The sequence below is a fragment of the Nicotiana tomentosiformis genome, chromosome 2, assembly GCF_000390325.3.
Source record: "Nicotiana tomentosiformis chromosome 2, ASM39032v3, whole genome shotgun sequence".
Classification (NCBI taxonomy): domain Eukaryota; kingdom Viridiplantae; phylum Streptophyta; class Magnoliopsida; order Solanales; family Solanaceae; genus Nicotiana; species Nicotiana tomentosiformis.
The window spans coordinates 171,911,424-171,937,636 of NC_090813.1; the positions used below are offsets into that span (position 1 = coordinate 171,911,424).

General features: G+C 37.5%; 1 protein-coding gene across 2 annotated transcripts; it reads right to left on the reverse strand.

Annotated features, from left to right (window-relative positions):
- Positions 1-20,385: 20,385 nt before the first annotated feature.
- Positions 20,386-25,430, reverse strand: LOC104111167 (P-loop NTPase domain-containing protein LPA1 homolog 2-like). Of its 2 annotated transcripts, none has more exons than XM_009620899.4 (8): positions 25,298-25,430; positions 24,777-24,929; positions 23,441-23,745; positions 23,268-23,349; positions 22,321-22,743; positions 21,476-22,219; positions 21,163-21,279; positions 20,386-20,936 (listed from the first exon to the last, which is right to left on the reverse strand). In XM_009620899.4, exons 2-8 carry the CDS (start codon positions 24,924-24,926, stop codon positions 20,556-20,558), a joined length of 2,202 nt encoding a protein of 733 aa, XP_009619194.1. In that variant the 5' UTR covers positions 24,927-24,929; positions 25,298-25,430; the 3' UTR covers positions 20,386-20,555. The 2 variants fall into 2 exon arrangements, with proteins under 2 accessions (XP_009619194.1, XP_009619130.1); XM_009620835.4 differs by having other exon boundaries at positions 20,386-20,957.
- Positions 25,431-26,213: the final 783 nt, after the last annotated feature.

Sequence of the window (26,213 nt, forward strand, 5' to 3'; positions counted from 1 at the left end):
ATTGGATTGCACTGCTAGCTGCGTGCAGTGCAACCATGGATTGCACTTTGCCGGATTTTGTACATTCTTCTACGTAATCTTCCATCTTGACCAGTTCGGGGAATTTCTGTCCCATCATTTTCTCAAAGTATATTCCTTCCTGGGCCTTGATGAAATACTTAGTCAATTCACTGTCGTCCAACGGAGGTTGTGCCCTGGCGGCTTCTGATCTCCATCGACATGCATATTCTTGGAATGAATCGCACGACTTCTTCTACAAGTTTATCAGTGTGAACCTATCGGGGTGATCTCCGTGTTGAATCGAAAGCGATTTATGAAATCTTCCGCCATGTCCTCCAGTTTCGCGGATCTTGTCTAGTATACCAGGTAACTGCTTCTCCTGCCATGCTTCTTATGAACAACTTCATCCTCAACTTCTTGTTTCTTCCTACTCCAACTAACTTGTCACAATATGCCCTCAAATGTGCATGGGGATCACCCGTACCATCGAACATATCAAACTTTAGAGGCTTATACCCTACTAGCATATCCATATCTGGATGGATACACAGATCCTTGTAGTCCTAACTTTCACTTCCCCGAGCGACTTAGATGTTCTTCATTTCTTTTCTCAAGATTTGTAACTTCTCAGACAATGTCTCCTCTTCCTAATGCCTGGCTTCATTTTCCATATCAGCGTATTGGTCAAATCTTATAAGGCACCCTGACCGTGACAGGAGCTGTAAAGGTAGGTTCAGAAACAGCATATAAAGGAGGAACATATCACTCATGAGCAGCTGTATGTGCCACGGGTATGTGCTGATTTTGGTGAGTGGTAAAGATGACCCCGTCACGAGGAGGAATGTGAATTGTGTTGGTGGTTACGGGTGGGTTTTGTGGCTTTTAAATGTGATGTAGTATGTAGGGAGTGTGGATAGGATGATTTGGTAGGTTTGCGGGGGTTACTGGAGGTATGATTTGAGTGGTGGGGACTGAAATTGGGGTGTTGTTGGCCTGGCGTGATGTAAAAGGAAAGTGGCCGGGAATTGAATCCTGAGAGGGGAAACGAGGTGGTTTCGGAAGCGTTGTCACGGCCAGATGTGTCATTTCCTTGATATTTTGTACTTCACTTAAAGACACCATCTCTTGGGCCATCCTGTCCACATGATAATCATTCTTTATACCATCTCTCTCCCGATCGCCCCGGGCTATTGGCTATGAGCAGAGCATGTTCGGTCGGGTTTTCTATAGCAGACATCTTTCCCTTTGATCTTAGGTTTTACGGTGGTTGTGCTAGCTTTGGGTCAAAACAAACCAACTTTTCTTTAGGGGAGTAATAATAAAGTAAGAAACGAAAAGAAAGAAAAAGAAACAAAAGTCTGTTTCTTCATTTATACAAGTAAAGGGTCACACAGAGCAGTTAATTCACGTATTCAGGCAAGCGCGTTTTCCTAGAATTCGTGGGACCTCTCATGCCGGAGTTAGGCCTAAATCGCGAATGTTTGACAAACAATCAGATTTGACACGTCCAGATCCGAAGCAAGTTTTGTTTTCATTTATAGTGCTTGGATTGAGATAAACGGGAGTAGAGGTTACAATATATTTTCCAACATTAAAAAAATTGCATGGGCTTGAGCATCTTGTCCTTAGGGAAAAATAAGAAGACTGGGATAAAGATACAAAGTGGGAAAGAAGGGGAAATCAACCAACTCCTAGCAACCATCCCCGGAATCATTCCCCATCTTCTCTTCTTCTTCTGGTTCTTCCTCCGGATCTTCTTCAAATTCTTCTCTGTCATCAATGAACTCAGACCCTTCCTCTGGATCTTTCTCTAGCTCTATCTCCGAATCTATTTGAATGCACTCCACTACTCGGTCATCATCTTCAGCGGGTGGCAACATGTGGTCGATGGAACCCGGGATCACTTGACGGTGCATGGAGGTAGTCACGAGATAGTGTGGCAAGATCTCATAGTAGATTTGTAAAGCTGCCACTACATCCTCCAGCCAGGCTATACCCTCTCTACTTGGTTGGGCTAACTCATCTTCCTCGTTGATCCAGACATAATACTCCGGAGTGCACCACGAGTTTTGACCCATCGGCATTGTGACCAGATCATTCTACTCTTCTTGGAGCCTTCTTATCCTTGGTATTGGAATATGTCTATTGTACTCATCCTCATATAGCGTTGTCCTCGTCCATAGAGGCACATACTGGATCAACCCGAATTATCTGAGAACCCGTAGGGGTGAGTATGGCTGGATGCCCTCAAGTCCTATCAGCTCAATGAAGTATTTTTGAAGAGTCCTTAGGATTGCCCTCCCGCTTAACCATGGCAACTTCCAATTGACCCATTCTCTGCTTAGATCAGTCAGAATTTCTCTCCACTCTTCTTGTCCATATGGGGAGACCCAATGTCTCATCCTCTCATAGTGGCTACGGATCATGTTGTTGATGCCTGCAAAGTTGTCATGTCCCGACCTCGGGGAGCGCGACCGATGCTCAACCGAGATAACCCGGCCTAGCAAGCTTGCTAGATTGCCTTCTATCCGACTTACTCATAAATAAAGGGAAGATAAATTTCATTAATTAACACCAAGAGGATTTATGAACAACACTAATTCCATTACCATTAGTTGCTTCATTTTAAAGTCTCAAAATGCATACACTTTCATAATTGAAGTGAAACAAGTGATTCCAATACACCAAGACTAGTTTGATTTTCCCAACGCCCATATATATACAACCCACATTGTGTCTACGGAGCCTCTAATGGATACAAAAGAATTCTATGATAATGCTGGCAAAAAGGCTCCAGCTATACCTCAAACACAATACACGGGGAACAATAGATGAAAGACCCCGAGATGAAGTGGGGCTCACCAAATCTGCTGGGAAGAGGGTGTGTTGCTATCACTGATCAATACCACCTGCTGCGGAACCACCTGCATCCATTAAAGATACAGCACCCCTGGAAAAATGGATGTTAGTACATATGGAATAGCACTAGTATGTATGACTAAACACCCTCTCATAAGAACAGGTAACAATACCGGAAGAACAGTCATAAAATCAATGGAAGCCTCAACCAACACTAAAACATCAAGTTAGGAGCAAGATAAGTTTTCAAGTAAATTTCCATTAATTTAGGTTGGGAGATCTTAGCACCAATATACCACCGTGATTTTAGCACGGAGTCCGATCACGGCCCGATAGGCTAGGTCGTCTCACCCGGAGATATCAACCACATTCACAATCATTGTTATAGTTTCAATCATTATCTCACTTACAATTTCATGCACAATCACCATCATGTGTGCAGCATGGCATCCGATCACGACCCGACCGGCTAGGTCATCTTACCGCAATGTCATGTGGATCGACGTCACCCTTTTCTAGCAATCATCTTAGCCCAATAAAGGGGAATAATTACAATCCACTCCTGCACCAGCATGTGTAGTTTCGGGATTAGAATATTTCAACCTACCCTTCCTCGGTGACTAACGATACTCCCAAAGTGTTCATTATTAAAAGGGTTTACAACTCATTTCAACATCCTTTACATGTTTCTTAGTTTCATTGGCACTAGTGGCCCTAAACGTAATATCATACTTGACACGTTGGCCGTGTTTCACATTTCATGCTCACCTATTTCACTTTCAACATCATCACGGATTATCGACAACGAAGCATTTCTATTCAAGACTTTAAGTACACATGTGATCAAGTAAGAGTCTTAAGCACATTGAGATTTCATACACAATTCAGCATAATAGCTTTCATTTGAATCACGACTTAAAGTTATAACATTTATATATGCAAACCATACTTTGAACACAACGCAACAAAGAACATTTGAAATACATATTTAACATATATATCTTTTGACTCAAGGCATATTCGGAATAATCAATTTATAATGAGCAAGTCGAGACTTACAAGAACATTGTGGGGTTCAATTCTAAAAGAGGAGTTTAGCCAACATACCTTGCCTTGAGCTTCCCTTAAATTACTACAATGTTCTGGAAACCTTAGCCACTTCAATATATTTAGAGATATAGCAAAATTGAACACAAATTAGGATGGAGTTCATAGTTCCCGCTCATTTGAGCATTTTATCAAACACTAGGTGTGCATTAAGGTTTCAAGGTCCTCCTATGGTGGATTCCTTCATCCCCAACCCAATATCTACCCTTTTTAGCTCAACAACCTTCCTACAACTTTGTTGGTTCATGCATGCATAGATATCACCCCCACACCTAAGAATTACACTCCACATTATCTATCTTCTACCCCAAACTCGAAATTGAAGACTAGGGTATGGAACCTTACCTCTTGGATGAAGACCTTGCGACTTTTTCTTGTAAATTCTTCAAGACTTAAGCAAGGATTAGTAAACAATTAGTTTAGGCACCCTCTTTCACTCTAGAGCACTTCCCTACTCTCACAATATCAGGTTTTTACTTTACAAATGGTCTTCAACGACTATATATCGAAATAGGGTCGGGTCACAAAATTAGAAAAAATGAAGCACCGGTACGATTCTACGGTTGCATATGAGACCGCATAACACTTTTGCGGTCTGCCAAATGGACCGCATAATGGTCCTCTAGAACTGGGCATTTCTGCCTCACTCTGCGATAGGTCTGCGGTTCGCAGACTAATTCTGCGGTTGCAGAAATGATTGTAGAACCTCCTTCCGAAATTTCTTATGTTGGCTTCTGCGACGAATGTGCGGCCCACAAAATGATTATACGGCCACATGATGGTCCTAAAATTAGCTCAAGTTTCTGCTTCATTTTGCGGTAGATCTGCAGTCTATAGATCCGTTCTGCCATAGCAGAATGGACAGCAGAAATGCCCTGCTCTGCCAAAAGTTTTCTTCAACTCCCCAACGCTCTGTTCAATCCAAAAATTCCGTACCGCGCATCATCAACACATAAGTTCGCCTTAGCACCACGAAACCCCGGGTTTAGATAAAGATTCACGGGGCCTTACAAAAGTAGTCAATCGTGGCCTCTCGCTAAAAGAAATACTCCGTGGTCCAGATCCGAAGCAACAAGTTACATCCCTTAAAGAGATCATACCCTCATGCACACGCATACAAAGCCCTTAGAATCTTAACTAAAACCATCGGTACTTGAGTAGCTTGGAGGTTGTCTCTGAATGTTGCCAAGACCACGGGTAGCAAGTTGATATTGATCCGACCTCTTCTTTGCAGGAAAACCAGCAACCTCAACAGTTCCAAAGAGAAAGTTATGGGCCTGAGACTTTCCCACATTGCTTGTTCCTACTGAAATCCTCCCAAGTACCACTCATAGCTTTCACGCTGTCCGAACCTGTCGAGCAGTTGATCTAGGCTCACCTATCCGTCTTCAATGTTCCTCAAACCTCGGTTATTTGCCTGGACTAGAGCATCAAGGAACCTATAACCGGGCATGGTGACTGGTATTATTGGTTTTCTCCCTATAAATGGCAGCTCCGTGAAACTGGCGACTTCTTCCAATGTAGGTACTAACTCACAATCAACCAACTTGAACAACACCTTAGCTGGATCCCAGAACTCTATCAGCAGTCGAGTAAGCACCTTGTCAGCTCGGATGTTTAGCAATGTGATCAGTGCCCATAGATGTGTCATGATTTCATCTCCGTATTCCTGACAGATATTCATCCACCACTGCTTCAGCTTATATGGAGCTCCCATCACCATATTGATCTCGGGGATGTTTTGGTTGATTTCCATTTCTGAAGTGGGTAAAGAAAGTTTTTGGCAAGTGTTTGCTTCGGATCTTTAGATGTCTCGTCAGGTTTGTTCGTCTTTCCACATAAGTCATGTCGTTGGGTGCATGACCCATTGACATTAAGGTGGATTTCCTAATTATGTGTCGATGCCAAGGACCGACTCACCTAAAGTTTATGCAATATGACATATTTTGCTAGAGTTGAGTGTTTCCTACTTTTGAGTTGGACTGAAGACTGCGAGAAGTTATGTCAGTTGACCTGTCAAAGCCATTCTCTGAAACTAAAGAGTTTTGAAAAGAAGGCTCGGAGGGGTGTTAAAGACAACTAGTGTTTAAAGAGGTACGTCTTTTAATTTAGAACTTATTGCTTTAAAAGAGGATATGTAGTCTTAAAAAGGGTATTGGTTTATAAATCCTTGAAGAGAATATTAGTATATATATATATATGATTGAAAATGTTTCGAAGTATGTATATAATGTTTGTGTTTGCAAAACATGTGAAATGAGGCTAGGTTATAAAACACTTTACATTTAAATGGTGTGGCTATTTATAACTATAATAAAGTAAGGGTATTGTAAAGAATTGGATCTAAGATGTACCTTAGTTTCAAACCTCATATTTTAACTTTGAAAAAATTGTTAGAAGCCCCTTCAATAGGGCAGCAGCAGTTGCTCGATTTTGTTTTGTAGAAAAACTCGATTAAAAGACTAATTCGGATTCCGTTTCTGATTTTGAAAGAGAAGACTGTCAGCCTTTGCTAAAACTCTTTTGGTTCCAAAGGACTTCGTAAGGATTGTTAGTAAAGATTAAGATATGAATAGTATAAATAATTAATGAATTATGTCTATCTACTACTAAGTCTAACATTTATTTTAATCCTACACTTTTTAGGCTTGCCTAGGTTATCCACATGATTCAAAAACATAGCATAAAACATGCAATCAAATATGGTAAAGGTTATATATAGGTGTAAAATAATAATAAACGTAAATAAAGAAGTAGAGAGGAAGTAGTAACTCTGTTTTGGGCCTGAAGAGAGGTAAGTCCAGCAAACAGTAGAAGCGGGTAGCAACAGACTTCAGACCTCCGAATGCACAGGTATATGACTTGGGCCCAATGGTAATACATTTTTAAAAAAGGAAGAAAGAAATTCATTCGATATACTATTTCAATGTAAAATAAATAACATGAAAGGTAAGGGAGGAGAGTCAAGGTCTACGAACGCCTAGCAGCTATCTCGATGATCTCCAAATGTCCAGACTCCGCAACTCAGCAACCGTCGTGACCGGAAGCACCTGAATCTGCACACGAGGTGCAGGGTGTAGCGTGAGTACAACCAACTCGGTAAGTAACAAGTCTAACTATGATCTAAGAGTAGTGACGAGCGCTAACAATACAGCAAAGACACAGAATTTAACAATGCAGAAAAATAGACATGCTTCCACGTTCAACAGTTAAGTTAAGCACCGGTAAAAAGATACCAAGTGTGACTGATAATATGAAAATGACATCTATATGACTACATGCCAAGGTGAATACCATATGTGATGCAACACAGTGAAATCCCAAGTACTCACTCTCTCAGAGCACTCAACATGCCCGTCTCAATCCTCGCTCACCACACTCAGTCACTCGGCACTATATATATCCAAAGGCTTGTTGCGGCGTGCAACCCGATCCACATATATATATATATATATATATATATATATATATATATATATATATATATCCATAAGGCTGGTTGCAGCGTGCAACCCGATCCATATATACGTATAGCCATAAGGCTCGTTGCGGCGTGCAACCCGATCCACATATATATATAGCCATAAAGCTCGTTGCGGCGCGCAACCCAATCCACATATATAAATATATAGATATCACTCACAGCACGGCACTTAGGCCCCCAACTCAGTCACTAATCTCTCCAGTCTCTCAGGCTCACAACACTCGTGCTAAGCAGCCCTAATCAATGATACGAGGTGTGACAATATACGATAACAGAGACTGAGATATGGCATGTAATAATGAATCTGACTGAGTTCACGGCTGCAATTAAACAGATAACTCAACAGCAAGAACGACCATTGTGGGTCCCAATAGTACCAGCATATAGCATAAACATGATTTCTAGCATAAATTATAGCTCAAGTGCTTTAGCACATAGTGTACAGTAAAAATGTTAGGATAAAATGGCTACACAGTTCCATGGAATCGACTAAATCACAACTCACACGGTGCGTGCCCACACGCCCGTCACCTAGCATATGTGTCACCTCAACATCAATTACATAACACATAATTTAGGGTTTCATACTCTCAGCACCAAGTTTAGAAGTGTTACTTACCTCAATCCGAGCAACTCTCTACTCCAACACACCCTTGCCTCGTGAAACGGCCTCTGAATGCCTCGAATCTAGCCTTAAACAATTCGATATAATCAATACGGGCTAAAGGAATCAACTCCATAAGAAAATGCTAAGTTATTAATCAAAATTCAAAAATCGACTCAAAAGCCGACCCCCGTGCCCACGTCTCAAAATTCGATAAAAATTACAAAACCCGAAAGCCCATTCAACCACGAGTCTAACCGTACCAAATCTATCAAAATACGACACCAAATCGTCACCCAAATGCTCAAATCAAACTCTCCAAATCCCTAGCTTCAAACCCTCAATTTACTCCTTAAATACACACCAACTAGGGGAGAAATCAATGGGGAAGCAAGATTATTGATCAAAAATGAGCACAGGGGACTTACTTCAAGAATCCCCTCGAAAATCCTGTCAAGAATCACCAAAACCCGAGCTCAAAATGTTTAAAATGAAGCAAAATCGCGAACCTTTGTATTTAAGTGTTCTATCAGCACTTTCGCTTCTGCGGCGTCGCAGAAGCGACCTCTCACCCGCATATACGGCTCCTTCTGCTCCTCCGGTCCCTCACTCCGTTTCTGCGAGCATCCAAGCTGCTTCTGCGGACCAAGCTCACCTGCCCAATTCCGCATCTGCGGTCACGCAGGTGCGGCAATTCCCTCGCACATGTGGCCACCTTCACACTCTCCTCCAAACTCGCACCTGCGCATTCCAGTCCGCACATGCGGGCTCACACCTGCGAGCAAAGCTCCGCATGTGCGGTTACACCAGCAGTGTCAAACTTAAGCAACCTATCAATTCCAACTTTTGATCCGTTAACCATCCGAAATCAATCTGAAGCCCCCGGGACCTCAACCAAACATACCAGCAAGTCCTAAAACCTCATACGAACTTAGTCGAGACCTCAAATCACATCAAACAACTTCCAAAACACGAATCGCACCCCAATTCAAGCGTATTGAAACTAAAGAATTCAAACTTCTACAAACGACGCTGAAACCTATCAAATCACGTCTGATTGACCCCAAATTTTGCACACAAGTCACAAATGACATTACGGACCTACTCCAACTTCTGAAATCGGAATCCGACCCCGATATCAAAAAGTCCACTCCCGATCATACTTTTCAAAACATTTTAAGCCTAATTCTGCTACGGACCTCCAAATCATAATTCGGACACGCTCCCAAGTCCAAAATCACCCAACTAAGCTAACAAAACCATCAAAACTTTATTCCAGAGTCGTTTATATATAAGTTAACATCCGGTCAACCATTTCACTTATGCTTTCAACCATGAGACTAAGTGTCTCATTTCATTCTGAAATATCTCCGGACCCGAACCGACTACCCGGGCAAGTCACATAACAGCTATAAAGTACAAAATGAGTAGTAAATGAAAGAGTGAGGCTACAACTCTCAAAACGACCGGTCGGGTCGTTACAAATTCCCCTTGTATCCATTCTTCTAGTCACTGATCATGTTACTTGCTTTTTAGGTTACTTTACATTTTCGTATTAGTTGTAATTTTTCTCAAAATTCTTATTAGTATTTGGATTAGCATAAAAAATGATAATGCTCTTAATTACTTAATCGCCTTCATATTGTTATATGTAGAATTCGATTCCGACTCATTTTGGATTAATTATATTACACAGCATCACACTTTCTCTTTGAGGAGTGGATTTGGATGTTATCATATTGCAGGCTAGGGAATATGGAAACAACACTTGCATTGTTCAGGAAGATGATGAGGAAGACATCTGCCGAAATGCTGATACATACGGGATTTTGGTAACAGGGATTTGTGATGTTTGACAGGTAAATGCAGTGAAGGAGCTCATAGATGAAATGGTGGGCCGGGGAGTTGAGTTGGATCAAAGCATGTTTGACATCTTAATTGACTGTTACTTCAAGGCCGAAACGGTAGAGGAAGCTGCTAGTGTGCCTGCGCTGATGGAGTAGAGAGGATTGATTGCAAATATATCTGTGTATGAGCTGCTAGTTGATGAATTACTCAAGTTACATTGGTCTGAAGAGGCAATACCTTGGTTAACTACTTTAATCAAAAGGGGTGTGTCTAAACATAGGTTAGGTACTATTCCACTGGTTGATTGTTTAAGAAATTCAGCACCGAAAAGTTGGTTCATAAACACAAAGAAAATGGAAACACCTTTGGTTCATCTTTTACTCTGATACAATTAGTTTATGGCAAGGGAAAAGCAGCAGGATGCTCATTTTGCCGAAATGATAATACTTCAGCAGTAAAAAACAAGATTATAAAGGCAAATGCTGCTTTGTTTAGAGAAGGTGACATGCATTCAAAGTGAAAAAAAGAATCCAAGATGATGATGTGCTGACGGCAGGGGCAGAGCAAGAGTAAGGGTCACGAGTTCAGTCGAATCCAATAACTTTGGTCAAACTACGAATGTGTCTTAAGAAATTCATTGAAAATACATAAATTATTAATTTAGAACCTTCAAAAGTATCAGAATTCCAATTCCAAACACATAAACTTCAAATTTTCGCTTCGCCTCTTACTTACTGAGGGGGCTAATGGATTCATATGGAGGACCATATACGGGTCGCATATGGTGTGTGTTACAAAATATGAATAACGACCAAAGGCTTGAAACACGTACGCTTTCCTAACAGCAATATTTACACCCTGTTCTCTGTGAGATTACTATGAAATTATTGGCATATAGTTTTAGTGGATATGGCAAGCCTATAAATTTCTACACTAACCAAATAGTGAAAAAATTCTATTGGAAAGCAAGAACTATGGAACATGATTACAAGAATAGGAAGTTGAAAAAGGAAAAGTATTTTACAGAAGGATGTAAAAGAAGACAGTCTCTGTGAAGTTTTATCTTTACATATATTTTTGAAAAACCAATACCAAGTGTTTAAATAGAAGAAGCAGTTGCTGATGTAGGAAACGGATACACCCTTTCAACAAAAGATACGCCCTTCGTTTAAACTTTTATAATTTAAAATATTAATAATTATATTTAAACAATAAATTCTAACAATCCCCCACTTGTTTAAATATAAATAAAGGCTCAAAATCAAGTTATGTCTATGCATAGAGTAATATATCTTTCGATTTGAATATTACCTTAGTATAATATCACAAAATGAAATCGAAATCCCATGTAGCATAATAGCTTTGAACATGTCATTTCTTGTGATAACATCGGTGACACCATACACATAAATATTTTCGTTCTTACTTTCCACTCAAGCACGCTTAGCACTTTTATGGCCATGTGCTATCCAAAATTCGAGAACATTTATTAAAGTAACTCCAACTCTCAATTGAAGCAGCAGCACTTTGATGTTCATATAGGTGAAGTTCTTGCAGTGTCTTTGTCACATTTGAGACACTTGTTCCTTGAACTGAACCTCATTAAGAGTTTCATCCCTCTTATTTGTAACAACCAGTATTAGTATATCTCTTACTTAAGCACTGAAACGTCCACTTATCAATAACTTGTTATTACCATTTGAACCCAAAACTACTCATTTCATAGTGTTAGGTAGGGTTGCCATTATTGATAGACTTAAGGAGTTTTAACTTAATCAAACTCGAAGTCGTTTAAACTGACTCCCTTGTAAGAGGTTTAGTAAATGGATCAGCCAAATTACTTTTTGACTTTACAAATGTGGGAGAGATAATTCCATCTTTAATTAATTTTCTAACATAATCATGTCGAAGACTTATATGTCTTAACTTTACATTATATATATATATTAGAGTGGCTTGACTATCACAATGAATTGAAATTTAGCTCATACTTTTGAGATCAATAGAATTTCTAAAAGAAATCCCTCAATCACTCAACTTCTTTTCCTGCTTCTGCTAATGCAACAAATTCCGACTCCATGGTTGAATGTGTTATACAAGTTTATTTCTTGGATTTTCAAGAAATTGCTCCTCCTCCCAAGGTAAACACCCAACCAGTTGTAGATTTATTATCTCCTAAACTCGATATCCAACTAGCGTCAGTATATCCTTCTAAAATAGCATAAAACATTGAGTATTGAATACACAAATCTTTAGTTTTCTTAAGAAAACCAAGAACTCGCCCAACGGCTTTCCAATGATCAATACTCGGATTTCTAGTAAATCTGCTTAATTTATTAATTGCAAATGCTATATCTGGTCTTGTCCATTGTGTAGCGTACATCAGACTTCCAATAGTGCTTTCATACTCAAGTTGAGCCACAACTATTCCTTCATTCTTGATTAACTTGACGCTTGGATCAAATGAGGTATTAACCTCTTTATGTTTAAGTGACTAAATTTATTTAGCACTTTTTCAATGTATTGAGATTGACTCAATATATTCCCCCACTATTTCTTTTAATTTTGATACCCAATATGGTATCAACTTGTCCAAGATCCTTCATCTCGAATGAGGAAGATAGAAACCTCTTCGTTTTTATAATTCCATTCATATCATTGCTTACAATTAACATGCCATCAACATATAAACAAACTAACACAATATAATTGGTACATACTTTAGTATAAACACACTTATCAACAATATTATGTCTAAAGCCAAATGATAAAATTGTTTTATCAAATTTCTCGTGCCATTGTTTAGGGGCTTGTTAAGTCCATACAAAGACTTGACAAGCTTACAAATCTTATGTTCATTTCTCGGTAGAACGAACCCTTCAAGTTATTCCATATAGACCTCCTCCTCGATATCACCATTTAAGAATGTCGTTTTGACATCTATTTGATGAACATGTAGGTCATAAATAGACTCTAAATCAAATATAATTCTAATTGAAGTAATTCTTGTTACTGGTGCATATGTATCGAAATAATCAATTTTGACTTTTTGTCGAAAGCCCTTAGCGACTAACTTAGCTTTGTAAGTATGTAAAGTTCCATCAGTATGATACTTTCTCTGAAACACCCACTTACAACTGATAGGTTTAAAAGTTGGAGGCAAATCAACAAGTTCCCAAGTGTGGTTTGACGTTATTTAATCCATTTCATCTTTAATTGTATCTTTCCAAAATGCCGCATCTCTAGAAGCCATTGCTTCTTTATAAGATTTAGGATCATCTTCCACTTGAAGAATAATTGGAGTTATTCTCACAATTGTATCTTTATTACCTGCAACAAGATAAAAAAATACGTTGAGTCAACTTCATCTTATTCAAGTATTTTTGCCTTTCGAACTCTAGTGCGTCTCCTTTGTTCACAAGGTTGATCATTAACCTCATGTGAACTAGATTGCTCCACAATCCTTTGAGATATTGTTTTCTAATGTTACATCAGTCGATGAAGATTGAAATCTTCTACCTGAGGTAAAAAGAGATTCAAAAAATTCCATATCTCTAGATTCACTAATGACATTCGACTCTAAATTAAGAAGTCAATAAGCTTTGCTATTTGAGGCATAACCTACAAATGCACACTTGATCCCTTTAGGACCCAACTTGGTCTTATTTGGATCATCATTTTTGCAATATGCAAGACACCTCACACTTTAAAATATCCTATATTAAGCTTTCTTCCCTTCCATAATTCATATGGAGTAATTTGATTTTTTTTCATAGGACATAGGAGTCCTATTAAATATATGACATGTGGCAAGAAGTTCTTCTCCCCACAAATTAAATGGCAATTCAGCATATAACAAAAAAGCATTAACCATTTCTAGATAAGTTCTTGTCACGATCCTGATTTTTCTCCGTATGGTGTCGTGATGGTACCTAGTCTTTACGACTAGGTAAGCCTAACAAATAGTAATACTTGACAGAAACAATTATCAAAATGCTAAAATGAACTGGATAACTGATAAAACCTTCCGATACAAAACATAATCTCAACAATATATATCCCAAAATCGGTGGAACTGAGTCATAAGCTCTACAGAGTATAACTAGAGTAACTACTACATCACTGTCCGAAAAAAAATACAATAGTAAATGAGAATAAGGGAAGGTGATTCCGAGGCCTGCGAACATCTAGCAGGCATACCTTGAAATATCCGATAAAAGCAGCTAGTAGGTAATCTTTAACGACCGACACGAGCATATGTACTTGGATATGCATAAAAATATGCAGAGGTGTAGTATGAGTACACCATAATGATACTCAATAAGTATCAAGTCTAACCCCAGTAAGGTAGTGACGAGGCCAAGTCAAGATACCTACTAGGATATAAATAAGCAGTATGAAAATGAAATACGGATATAAAATAGAAAGTGAAGAAATAACTTATACGAAACAAGATAATAGCATGAACTAGTACCGGAAATCAATAATGGAAATAGCATAAAAGAAGCAACTAAGGGGCTACATTGTTCATGTACAGACAACAACTGCAAGAATAATAAAGAATGAAACAACAAGAAATATTCCTACCAAAATACTTTGCAACATGAAATAAATAGCAAGAATCACAACGAGGTACCGCCTCGTGTATAATGAAATCAAAACTGAGGTACTGCCTCGTATACTCAAGAATCACAACCGAGGTACCGCCTCGTATACACCAAGAATCACAACCTAGGTACCACCTCGTATTCACATTTCTTAATTTCAATCACAATCTTTTCTTATACTGCCGCGTGAGCCTTACATTTGAAATAGGTTTTGAAAACAGTTTTTTTCGAAATAGCTACACGCATTTTATCCCACCTTATGACGTCACGTGGCTTCACGTAATTCCCCTACAAGAAACACGCTCATAAGTCCCACCTTATACTGATGCATGAACATTAACCACAAGCCTTATATCGCCGCATGCGCGTCAATATCTTATCACAATAATAATTCGCACCACAAGTGCCCATATATCACAATTTGCCAATAACAACAACAATATCAATGTTTCCACAACAATAGCCCATGGCTCTATCACAACGGTTACAAGAATATCAACAACAACAATGAATGTAAAATGCTCAATAGATAGATGTTTCAACAATAACCAACTTCGGCTCAATGTGTTAAAGTCTTTCATAACTTCAACACCAACTAACCTAACAATGAGAAAATAATGTATAACCACGATATTAGGTAAGACTAACTTATAATAAAAGAGATAACATATAACAATGAGTCTCAAATTATAGAAATAACAAGGAAAGGGATAACATGAACGATTACTTCAAGTAACGAAAATCAATAAGGAAAGAGATAACATGAACAATAATTTCAAATAATGATAATTAACAATGAAGAGATAGCATATAGCAATGAAAGAGGCAATGAGTTCAACTAAAGCATGAGAGCAATTTAGCAAGTAGGATGTGGAACAAGTATTAAACAAGTCAATTAAGGCATGCAAGGATAATCTAACACAATTAAGGATGAATTGACTATGAGAATTTAAAACACAATATGGCATTTCAATTAAAGCATGAAAATTAATCTAAGCAGCCTAAACCGGTTAAATACCACGTACCACCCGTGTACCCACTCGTCACCTTGCATATACCGCTTTCACATAGCACAAAAGACACAATCAATACTAAATCCTAAGGGGTAGTTCTCCCACACGAAGGTAGGCAAGACACTTACCTCGACTAGTCCAACTCAACCCTCGAAAATCGCATTTCAGCAACCAATACAAGAGAAAATAATTACAATAAATAAAGCTTTGATCTTTATACCTTTCTCAAAAAGTCAATAAAAGTCAATCTGGGGCCCGCCTGGTCAAAACCATAGTCGAATGGTAGATTTCGTCTACCCATGACCCCACGAGTTCATATATGTGATTAGTTTCAAAATCCGAGTCCAAATTGACTCTCAAACCCAATTTCTTATTTTTCAAAAACATGACAAAATTTCACTAATTTTCACTTTGATTCACATGATTTTGATGTTAAAATCCAAGATATATTGATGGAATATGATTAGAAATAAATAAAAATCACTTACCTAAGGTTTGTAGGTGAAAATTACCTCTCCAATCGTCTCATACCGAGTCTAGGGTTTAAAAATATGAGAATGAGTGATAAAATCCTGGCTTTCACACCTTATGTTCAGTTGCAGTTATTGCAATTGCGATATGGGTTCGCAATTGCTAACCCTCGCAATTCCGACTAAAACCTCGCAATTGCGGCACTGAAGGTCTGGGAAGCTCTTCGCAAATGCAAAGATGGGTTCGCAATTGCGAACCTTGTTGCCCTCGCAATTGCGACAAAAACATCGCAAATGCGAACCTAGCCCAGCCCAAACTTTCTTCGCAAATGCGGCCAAGGCATCGCATTTGCAATACCTATAGGATCCCTGCTATAGTCGCAATTACGACCCTGGTGTTCGCAATTGCGACACCAGACACTAGTCTTTCATTTTCAGTCCAAAAACCTTTTGAAACATGTCTGAAACTCGTCCGCGCCCCCGGGGCTCCAAACCAAACATCCGCACAAGTCTAAAAATATCATACGAACTCGCTCGCATGATCAAAATACAAAAATAACATCTAAAACTACTAATTGAACTCTAAAATGCATAAAATTTAAGGAAATTTTGAAGAATTTCTAGAATTATAACTAAATGCCTGAATCCTATCAAATCAACTCCAAACGATACCAAATTTTGCAAACAAGTTTTAAATATCGTAACGCACTCCAAGTCCCAAAATTAAATTCCGAGCTCGATAGATAAAAGTGAACCTACGGTCAAAATGTTCAACTTTAAATTGTCAAATATCGGCAAATTCACATAAATCAACCTACGGACTTCCAAAATCAATTCGGGGCATACGCCGAAGTCCAAAATTACGATACGAAGCTATCAGAGTCATAAAAATATAGTTCCGGGGTCGTTTTCATAAAAGTCAAAGTTTGGTCAATATTTTCTAATTTAAACCTCTAAGTCAAGAATCAAGGGTCTGAATCAACCTGAAAGCTCCTCGGAACGAAACTAACCGGCCCCGCAAGTCACAAAATCATAAACACACATGTGTAAAACATAAAAACGGGGTAAGGGGACGCAATTACACAAAACGACCGACCGAGTCGTTACAGTTCTATTTATTGCTTCTGCTAATTTGTTCTGTTGAGGAGTGCGAGGAGCAGAATATTCATGAATAATGTCATTTTCTTCACAAAAAGTAATAAATTCTTTAGGAAAATATTCTCCTCTTCTATCACTTCTTAAAACTTTAATTCTTTTTCCTAATTGATTCTCCACTTCAACCTTATAATTCTTAAAAATATTGAAGGTTTCATCTGTGTGTCTCAATAAATATACATAAGTATATCTAGAACTATCATCAATAAAAGTTATAAAATATCTATTACCGCCTCTAGTTAGAATGCCTTTAACTTACATATATCAGAATATATTAAATGTAACAAGTTTGTATTTATTTCAACACTTTTAAAAGGTTTCTTAGTCAATTTAGATTTAACACATAATTCACATTTTTTAAATTCTTTTAAGTAGCAAGAAATTAGTCCATTTTTAACCATTCTTTTCATAGTACTTAGGCAAATATGTGCTAATCTATAATTCCATGAAGAAATTGAATCCAAGATATAAGCAGAAGCATCATTCTTATTAAAACTATCAGTTTCAGACAATTTGACCATTCCAGCAGTAGAATAGCCTTTTCCAACAAAGACACCATTTTGGGACAAAATTAATTTTTTTTAATTCAAATACAGATTTAATACCCGATTTTTCCAAAAGTACCCCACTAATAAGATTCCGATTCATATCGGAAACATGTAAGATATTGGTAAGAGTAACCATCTTGCCCAAAGTATATGCAAGTTCGACATTTCCCTTGCCAAAAGCTTTGAACCTTCCTTCATTTCCCATTTCAACCTCTTGTTCATCCTTCACTTCTTTGTAAGTCTTGAAGAGGGGAATTGTCGTAGCAAACATGAACTGTGGCGCATGTATCATACCACCAACCAGAAACTTTGCCTTGTATGGCATAGATCTCGCTCACAGTAGCAACGATCTCTTCATTTTCTTTTGTTGAATTCACTTCTGGTTTCTGAGTCTTCTTAAATCTGCAATCTATAGCAATGGCTAGGTTTTGCACACACAAAGCAACCTCCTTGTTTGGACTTCTTGAATTTCTTTTGATCTTTTTTAGGACCAAGGAAATTCCTTTTCTTTGCTTTTCTTTGGTGGATTTGTTTAAGGGCTTATTCAAAGCATTGGCTTTATTATTGCCATTATAAAAATAATTCATTCTTATCTCTCTCCCTCGATTCCTCTTCGATTCGAAGGTGCTTTTGAATTTCTTTCAAGAAAATTCTTTAGAATCACGGAGAATTTTCTTCCCATATCCTTTCCACGATGGTGGCAATTTTGCTATAATCGCACCATCTTAAAAAGATTCAGGAAGTTTAATTCCTGTAACCCTCAACTGATTTACTATAACCTGTAGTTCGTGCACTTGTGCTAAAATAGGCATATCATCATTAAACTTGAACTCAAAATACTTGGAAACCAGAAACTTTTTGGTACCTTCCTCCTCGGCTTTATACTTGAATTCCAAGGCACTCCATATCTTCTTTGCAGAAGATTCGACAGTGTAGAGATCATAAAGGCGATCTGAAAGTGCATTGAGAATGTAGCCTCTACATATGATTTCATCTTCCTCCCTCATTTTTCTTTGTGCCTTGAATTCTTCGGTATCATCATCCTTTAGTGAAGGAATTGGAGAAAGACTTGGATCAAGCACATAAAAGATCTTCAAAGCAGTGAACATAAACTTCAATTTAATTTGTCCCTCCATCTTGTGAAATTTGCACCATCGAATCTATCTAGACGGACAAAGTCTTGGTTCATGAGTTGGAATGTATCAGTATCCATGATAAGTAACAGAAGACCAAATTCCTTTAACTTCAAAATACCCGCAACTTCAAAAAAATAACTTGAGAAATTGGTTTGGTTGAATCACCGCAGTATAAGAAATATACAAAAAAGGCAACTCAAATTTGAAGTCAACAGTAACGAAACCAAAAGGAATAATGTTGTTCGAAACCGACGAATCCAAAACGTAACAAAACTATTTCCTATTTTATGAACAAAACACCAACGAACTTCAAACCAAAACTGTCGAATATCTAAACCAAAACAAACCACCACCATTGTTAGCAAATAACCTTCTAACCCGTGATGAGAAAATCAATAACTTAGAAGAATTTTCTGTTGTGCAGAACAGAAAACTGTCAGAATAATATTGCTTTTAGATTGTTACAAAATATGAATAACGACCACAGATTAGAAGGCTTGAAACACATACGAAACGCTTTCCTAAAAGTGATATCACTACTAGAAATTCGGCAAAAACCGACCGCGGTCGACCGACCGATTTTGGTCGGTCAAAAAAGGCAAAAAACCGACCGAAGTCGGTCGGTTTTTCAAAATATTTTATTTTTTAATTTTTTTTTTACGAAACCGATCAACAGTGGTCGGTTTTCTTTGGCGCAAAAATGCGGGAAACTATTTTTGAGTCCCGCGAAATTTATTTTTCAAGAAACCAACCAACTTTGGTTGGTTTTTCATTTAAAATAAATTAAAATTAATATTAAAAAAACCGACCGAAATCAGTCGGTTAATTTGGCCGGTCATTTTAAAAAACCAATCGAATTCGGTCGGTAATTTTATTTTTTAATAAAACCGACCGACTCGGTCGGTTATTTTCGTGCGAAAATACAATTAAAGAGTATAAATAAAATAAAAGACAGTCTTACAATAAAATGCACTAATGGTCTAGTGGTAGAATAGTATCCTGCCGCAGTACAGACCACGGTTCGATTGACCGCCACGAATCGATCGATTTTTGCCAATTACCGAGCAACATCAGTCGGTTTTCCCCGTTTTTTTAGTAGTGTATTTGCACCCCGTCCTGCGCGAGATTGCTATGGGATTATTGACAAATATCTTTAGTGGATACGACAAGCCTATGAATTTCTACACTAAGTAAATAGTGGAGAAATTCTGTTGGAAAGCAAGAAGTATGGAACTTGATCTTAAGAATGGGAAGTTGAAGAAGGAAAAGTATTTTGCTCTCTATGAAGTTTTATCTTTTCGTATACTTTTGAAAAAACAATACCAACTGTTTAAATAGAAGAATGAGTTGCAGACGGATACACCCTTTCGTTTAAACTTTTATAATTTAAAATATTAATAATTATATTTAAACAATAAATTCTAACGGTGTGTGTTTATAAATTAGCCCTTTTTGGCTTCTGAGACTCCTTAAATGGAGATTTGGTCTGAGAGAAACAAGTAGTATTTGGAAGAAGACAACATTTCTGTGTCATGTATTTCGAATATGAAGGGCTACAATGAGGAGTTCCATGCTTACATAATGTGTCAAGGACTCCAGGATGCAGTTATATATATGCTCTGATTTTACAAAGAGGTGACATCCATTCCAACAATTGAGCACAAAACTTAAAAAATAAGGATATTGGATAAAATCACAAAGATAAAGAGAGATTGGCAAAACTACTACCTAGGTATTGCTTCTGAAAAACTGTAAACATTTGTAAAGGCACCATACTGTCCATGGGTTGCAAAAACTGAAACTTTCTTCTCATTCTTCTCTCCAAGGAAAGAAGAATAGAAATCTGGAGGTGATTCGAACAGCATTTCACTTTTACTTCTGAAGTGATCAGTATTCTGCTTATACTTCTGTTCTTCTATTTCGTAACTTTCATCAGGTAGCTGGTCTCCTGAAAGTAGAATTGTCTTTTTATTCGACTCGAATTTATTATATATGTCTTTGTCATCATCATCAGTCGAATAACCATATTCTTGAATATCAAGCATAGCAAGATCATCATACTCTTCATCTGATTGGGTATAGTCCTCATCCACTGAGCCATCCAACTGTGAGGAAAGCTCCAAAAACTTTATTAGAAAAGAAGAGAGTCAAATTCTCCTCACCAGAGCCAGCTAAAAGTAATGAATAGTATAAATGGATAACAAAAACAATGATGATTCAGTTCACAAGTTAAAATCTATGGTTAGTTATTCACTAAGCCAGCCTGCCTGTTTAGTAATGAAACGGTATCGATGAAATACAGAATTTTTAATGAACATTCGCACATCATACCTCCCCCTCTATTTGTACGAAGCCATCATCAGTAAGATCCTCATCACTGTCTATCTCAGGTGGCTCATCTACCTCTTCATCATCATCACTACCATGTACAGATTGTTCCTCTTTGAGCTGCAATTAAAGCAGGAAAACATGAATGTAAGATACAATTCTTAAAACTAGAAGCATAATGTGCATATACGAATCTCGACCTGCCATGTTCACTAGATTCATGCTAAACTAACTGGTTAAAATGTTAAGACTACCCTAAGCAAAGTTTTAGTTATAACTAAGCTCATGCAAAAGCCACCATGATTTTGTGACATACCTCCTTCGCATGTCCTTCAGAAAACCTTGGAGAGGCGCAGCAAGAAGAAAAATACCTACTGCTATTGTCTGTCAGATCTCCCCTTGATTCATCAAAACTACCGGCGTGACTTATACCGCCACCAGTATCATTGAGCCAAGCACTAATCCCAAATTGGCCAAATTGCAGATTAATAGGTTCAGCTTTACCAATATGGAGTGGTCCATACACAGGTGTCGCTTTTCCATCAGCAAAGGAAGGGTCGAGAATAGTCTTTCCATCAATACCTAATGTGTAAACTGGCCAAGCCGTTGCTACCGATCCGTCATCATTCACAAGAGCCATCAACTGCCTAGAAGAACCTTGTCTCTGAATCAGTTGATACATCCCCTTAGAGCTAATGCAATTGGCGGCACACTGATTCCTGTATTCCTCATCAATGATGGCAGCTGTGTTGGTAATTGGATCATAAAGTTGTTCCCTTGCCTCACGCCTCCGTAAGCAGCTGAAAACCGTCGCATGAATAGCGGCCACACTTTTATCAACATTGGTGTTATTAATCTTTGGCACCAAATGTTTATCAGCTCGGTTACAGAGGTATTCTTGTATTGTCCGAATGTTGCGTATATATTTAACGTACTTGTTTTTTGCAGGATCCAGAGTCATGTACTTTGCACGTACTGCAAACCGTTCTAAATGTTTCTCTTCATTCGCAATGTAGACCATCACAGGTATAATCGAGGGATGCTTCTTCATTAGTCCCATCTGCAGGTAAAAAGCAAAGTGCAATCAACTTAGTTACTGTCTAAAGGAAAAACCGTTAAAGGATAAAAAGCCAAATACACAATTTTGAAATTAACTCTTACGACAAAGTTAAGGCTCAGATGAACGCCCTCCACGACCACTGATTCTTTCCCTTTTTCCCATGCAATGATTAATCGATCAAGGCTATCAATTACCATCTCACTCTGTGCCTTATATCCTTCAATTGCCATTTGTTTGGAACTAATCACATCAACCGCGCTTGATATAACCTCAAGAGGTGATTTTCCAACTGCCACACCATTTACACCATCTTTTTTTTGCAGTGGAGGGGTTGAAATACCAGCTAGCTTATTTGCTTTATGTTGTTTTGCCTTTGCTTCAGAAACAGCTATTGGATCCAAATATTCCCCAGCATGGTAGGTTGAAGCCCAAAGTAGAGGGTTTTGCTTTTCATCTACAAAACTCCTCATCATATGTCGGATGGAGTCAGTAGACACTACAGTTGTTATTCCCAATCTGCTTCCCTGTAAATATAATTGTAGAAGGGAACATGAACACAAGTCAGATAGGAATATCTATTCCTCAATCTGACATGCCAAACTTAAAAGGTAATTAGACAAATGCATCAGCATGAGAAAGAGATTCAAACACAAATGTCAAACGACAAGCATTCACATACAGGCTGGTTAGATGTGGCAACAAAGCTTTGTTTTATACCAATACCTAGATCTGGGTCTAAGTAAATGTGCCTACTCCAGCAACTCTAACTGTATTTCATAATTTACAACTTACAAGTAAGAATAAGAGGGAAACTAAGTAACCACATCACTTTCAATTACAGAAGTCAAAAAACGGAAACTCCAGATGACTCCAGCAAATGGTTATATCTCAATAGAGACATTTAAGTTTCATAGTTTCGGATGGTTATGACAGACTTAGGAGGAACACAAAGCTGGTTTTTTTTAAAAAAAAAAAAAAAAAAGAGAAGCTAGTAAAATAATACAGGATGAGTACAAAAGAAAACCAAAGTCTATCAAAGTAGTCATACCAGCAGCGCAGATAAGGTTGATTTTCCACAGCCACTAGTCCCGCATAATAGCACGGTAACAGAATCTTTTCTTTCCCGGATCCTGAAACATGTGAAGAAAAATATAGTAATACCACAACCGTCTACAGAAAATGCATGAAATTTCATTAATCGAGCATGAAATGTTGATTTACCTGCAAGCTAAAGCTAAGTCAGCTCTCTGGTTGGGTCCCATATATTTGTATTCAGTTAGAGCATTGCAAACGACATCAAGAAAAGTTTCTCTTCTGACAACCACGGTAGTCCGCTTTTTGTATAACTCAAATGGCTTGCTCTTACTTCTATCATCCACTTTATCTAAGCATGCATCAATATAGTTATTGGCCTCGTTCGGATAAAGTCCTTTTGAATCATCCTGTCTTGACAGCTCTCTATCCACCGGAACCAAATTATCGCCTATCCATTCACTTCTTATCAATTTAAAGACTACTCCGCTAATCTGATCATAGAAAATCAAAAGAAATCAGTTACATGAAAAAGCAGTAAATTTATATCAGTCGTAGAAAGTGAAATTGGAAGGTACATTGCTAATAATCTACTGCAGAAGAACAGTCAGTCAGTCAATAATTGAACCCTGGATTACAATCAACTGGCGGATTCACCAGCGCAAAAACCAGATGTTGCTAATCCTCAAAAGCAGAATACTTACATGAACGTCAGAATGGACATTTTATTGTCCTAATAAATACAACAATCGACTAGATACTTCTCAAGCATATGATCAAATAGAGCAAGAGTGGAGCCTAGGAGAAACCAATTTAACTAACAGTCTCAGATTCAGGAAAATAAAGAAGAAACCTTTTCAGTCTAAAATTTAGATAGCATACTCTATCCAAAAACAAAAACAAACACGAACTATGGAGCAGCATTGACGGTTAAAATAGTCAAAAATAAAAACTATGAATAGATAAAGAAGACTACTATTTCCGACCCCTTCTAACTTTGAATTAAAGTTAAGTAAACATAAAAGGATTCAGGCGGAGCCATGAGACAGTAGCGGATCAAAGAAGGAAACTCCATCTGAAAGATGTCACATTTAACAAATAGAGAAAAAGCTTAAATTCTATGCAACGACTATGTAACAAGTATTCCTAGTAAATTTCTATGATTAACATTAATTGGTAACTCGAAGGGATTAATTGGTAACTCGAAGGGGAACCTTGGCGTAACTGATAAAGTTACTGTCATGTGACCAGGATGGCGTAACTGATAAAGTTATTGCCATATGACCAGGAGGTCATGGTTTCGAACTGTGCAAAGGTAAGGCTGCGTACAATAGATCCTTGTGGTCTGGCCCTTCCCGGACCCCACGCATAGCGGGAGCTTAGTTAACATTAATTAGTAACTCGATAACAATGGCGACTGACATGTTATAATAGATAATAAACTATGTTAATTGTTAAAAAATCATTACACAGCATATAACTTAAATCCCTAAAAGAGCAAAGCAAAAAAGAGACAGCAAAGTACCTTAAACGCTTGTCGGGGTTTGCATCCCATAAGCTGCAGTGTGCTCTGAAGAACAGGACGCGTATACCTGAACGACTCTTTACCTTCCTCTCTTTTCTCCTCATCGTCTATTACTACTATATACAACAGCTTCGTCACCTCACCTGCCATTTCCTACAATAACATTAACAAAAATATAAATCGCTTATTCATAAACAGTTAAACTTGCAAACAATGGCTCTTCCAATACAGGTTACAAGTCTAAATAGAATTATTATATATACATATGAAAATGAATACAGTAATAAAAAAAAATCATCGTGTCTAAATATTGAATCTATCACTGAATGGGAAATTGATTGTCCACTCAAATAAGCATATTAGATACTCAAATTCAAAAACAAAAAATCTAATTAAAAAATTTACATTGATCAATAATGTAACATTAGAAATGTAATTCTAAAAATAGAGGAATAATATACATTGATCAATGGGGTCGGTTTAAGAAAGATTGTAAGAGAAGGCAATGTGGAATATCAAACCTTTAGTCTTTAGGTGTTTTTTCAGCCGGAGAAGAACACAACAGTTTGGTAGAACAAGGAGCAAGCGTATAATATATATATATATATATATATATATATATATATATATATATATTCTTTTTCAGAGTTTAAATTACATACATGGAAATTAGATTACATAAATAATATATAAATTTTTAAGATTATAAATCTCATTCTTATAAAGTCTTTTTATGTAAATATGATGATGCAAAATTTTCTTTACGCGCACAATATGTAACTTAAATTATTATTTTTCTCAATAGACTCACGCCCTCTTTCCCCTCTCTAACTACTTTCTCTTCCTTTCCGCCAAGTAGGATGAATAACGGGATTTTGAGTTTTGACCAAATTATACGTCAAGTGGACGAGTTAGGCCAAATTTGAATAGGTAAAAGGAATTCAAAAACAGATTATAACCTAACAAACTCATCTAAATAAATATTCAAATTCTGGATAAAAGATAGATTTATTAATCTTGATTATGATTAAACAATAGATGGTAACTAATTAATCTATTTAACTTAAAACTGTTTTTTCATTTATTTGTTTGTTTATAATTTGTTCCATAACAAAATCAAAATAAAACCTTTTTTTTACATTCAGGAAAGTGGATGAACGCAAATTAATCCAAAAAAAAAAAAAGTTACTATTTCTGCCAAAGTTCTTATTAGTCAATTTGGACAACAATGTAGTTCAAATTGATTGAAGATCATAGTAGTCCAGACTGACTCAAAAGAGTTAATATAAATTGTGTTCAAATTAACGTATTAGCAAATGTCATTTCTAATCCAACCCGTTTAAACTTCTCAATATAATGTCACAAATTACTAATTACGGATTTGAAAAGGACTTCACAACAAATATGAAAACCTTTTCTTCAACGACTCCATTGCTT

Bases quoted from the DNA above. Each gene is read 5' to 3' on its own strand.
- LOC104111167 (XM_009620835.4), bottom strand. From the start codon at position 24,926: ATGGCAGGTGAGGTGACGAAGCTGTTGTATATAGTAGTAATAGACGAT. The intron at 23,350-23,440 runs GTAAATCAACAT...CACATGTTTCAG, and splicing joins GACTTAGCTTTAGCTTGCAG to GATCCGGGAAAGAAAAGATT. The intron at 22,744-23,267 runs GTATGACTACTT...TTATATTTACAG, and splicing joins CAACCTTATCTGCGCTGCTG to GGAAGCAGATTGGGAATAAC.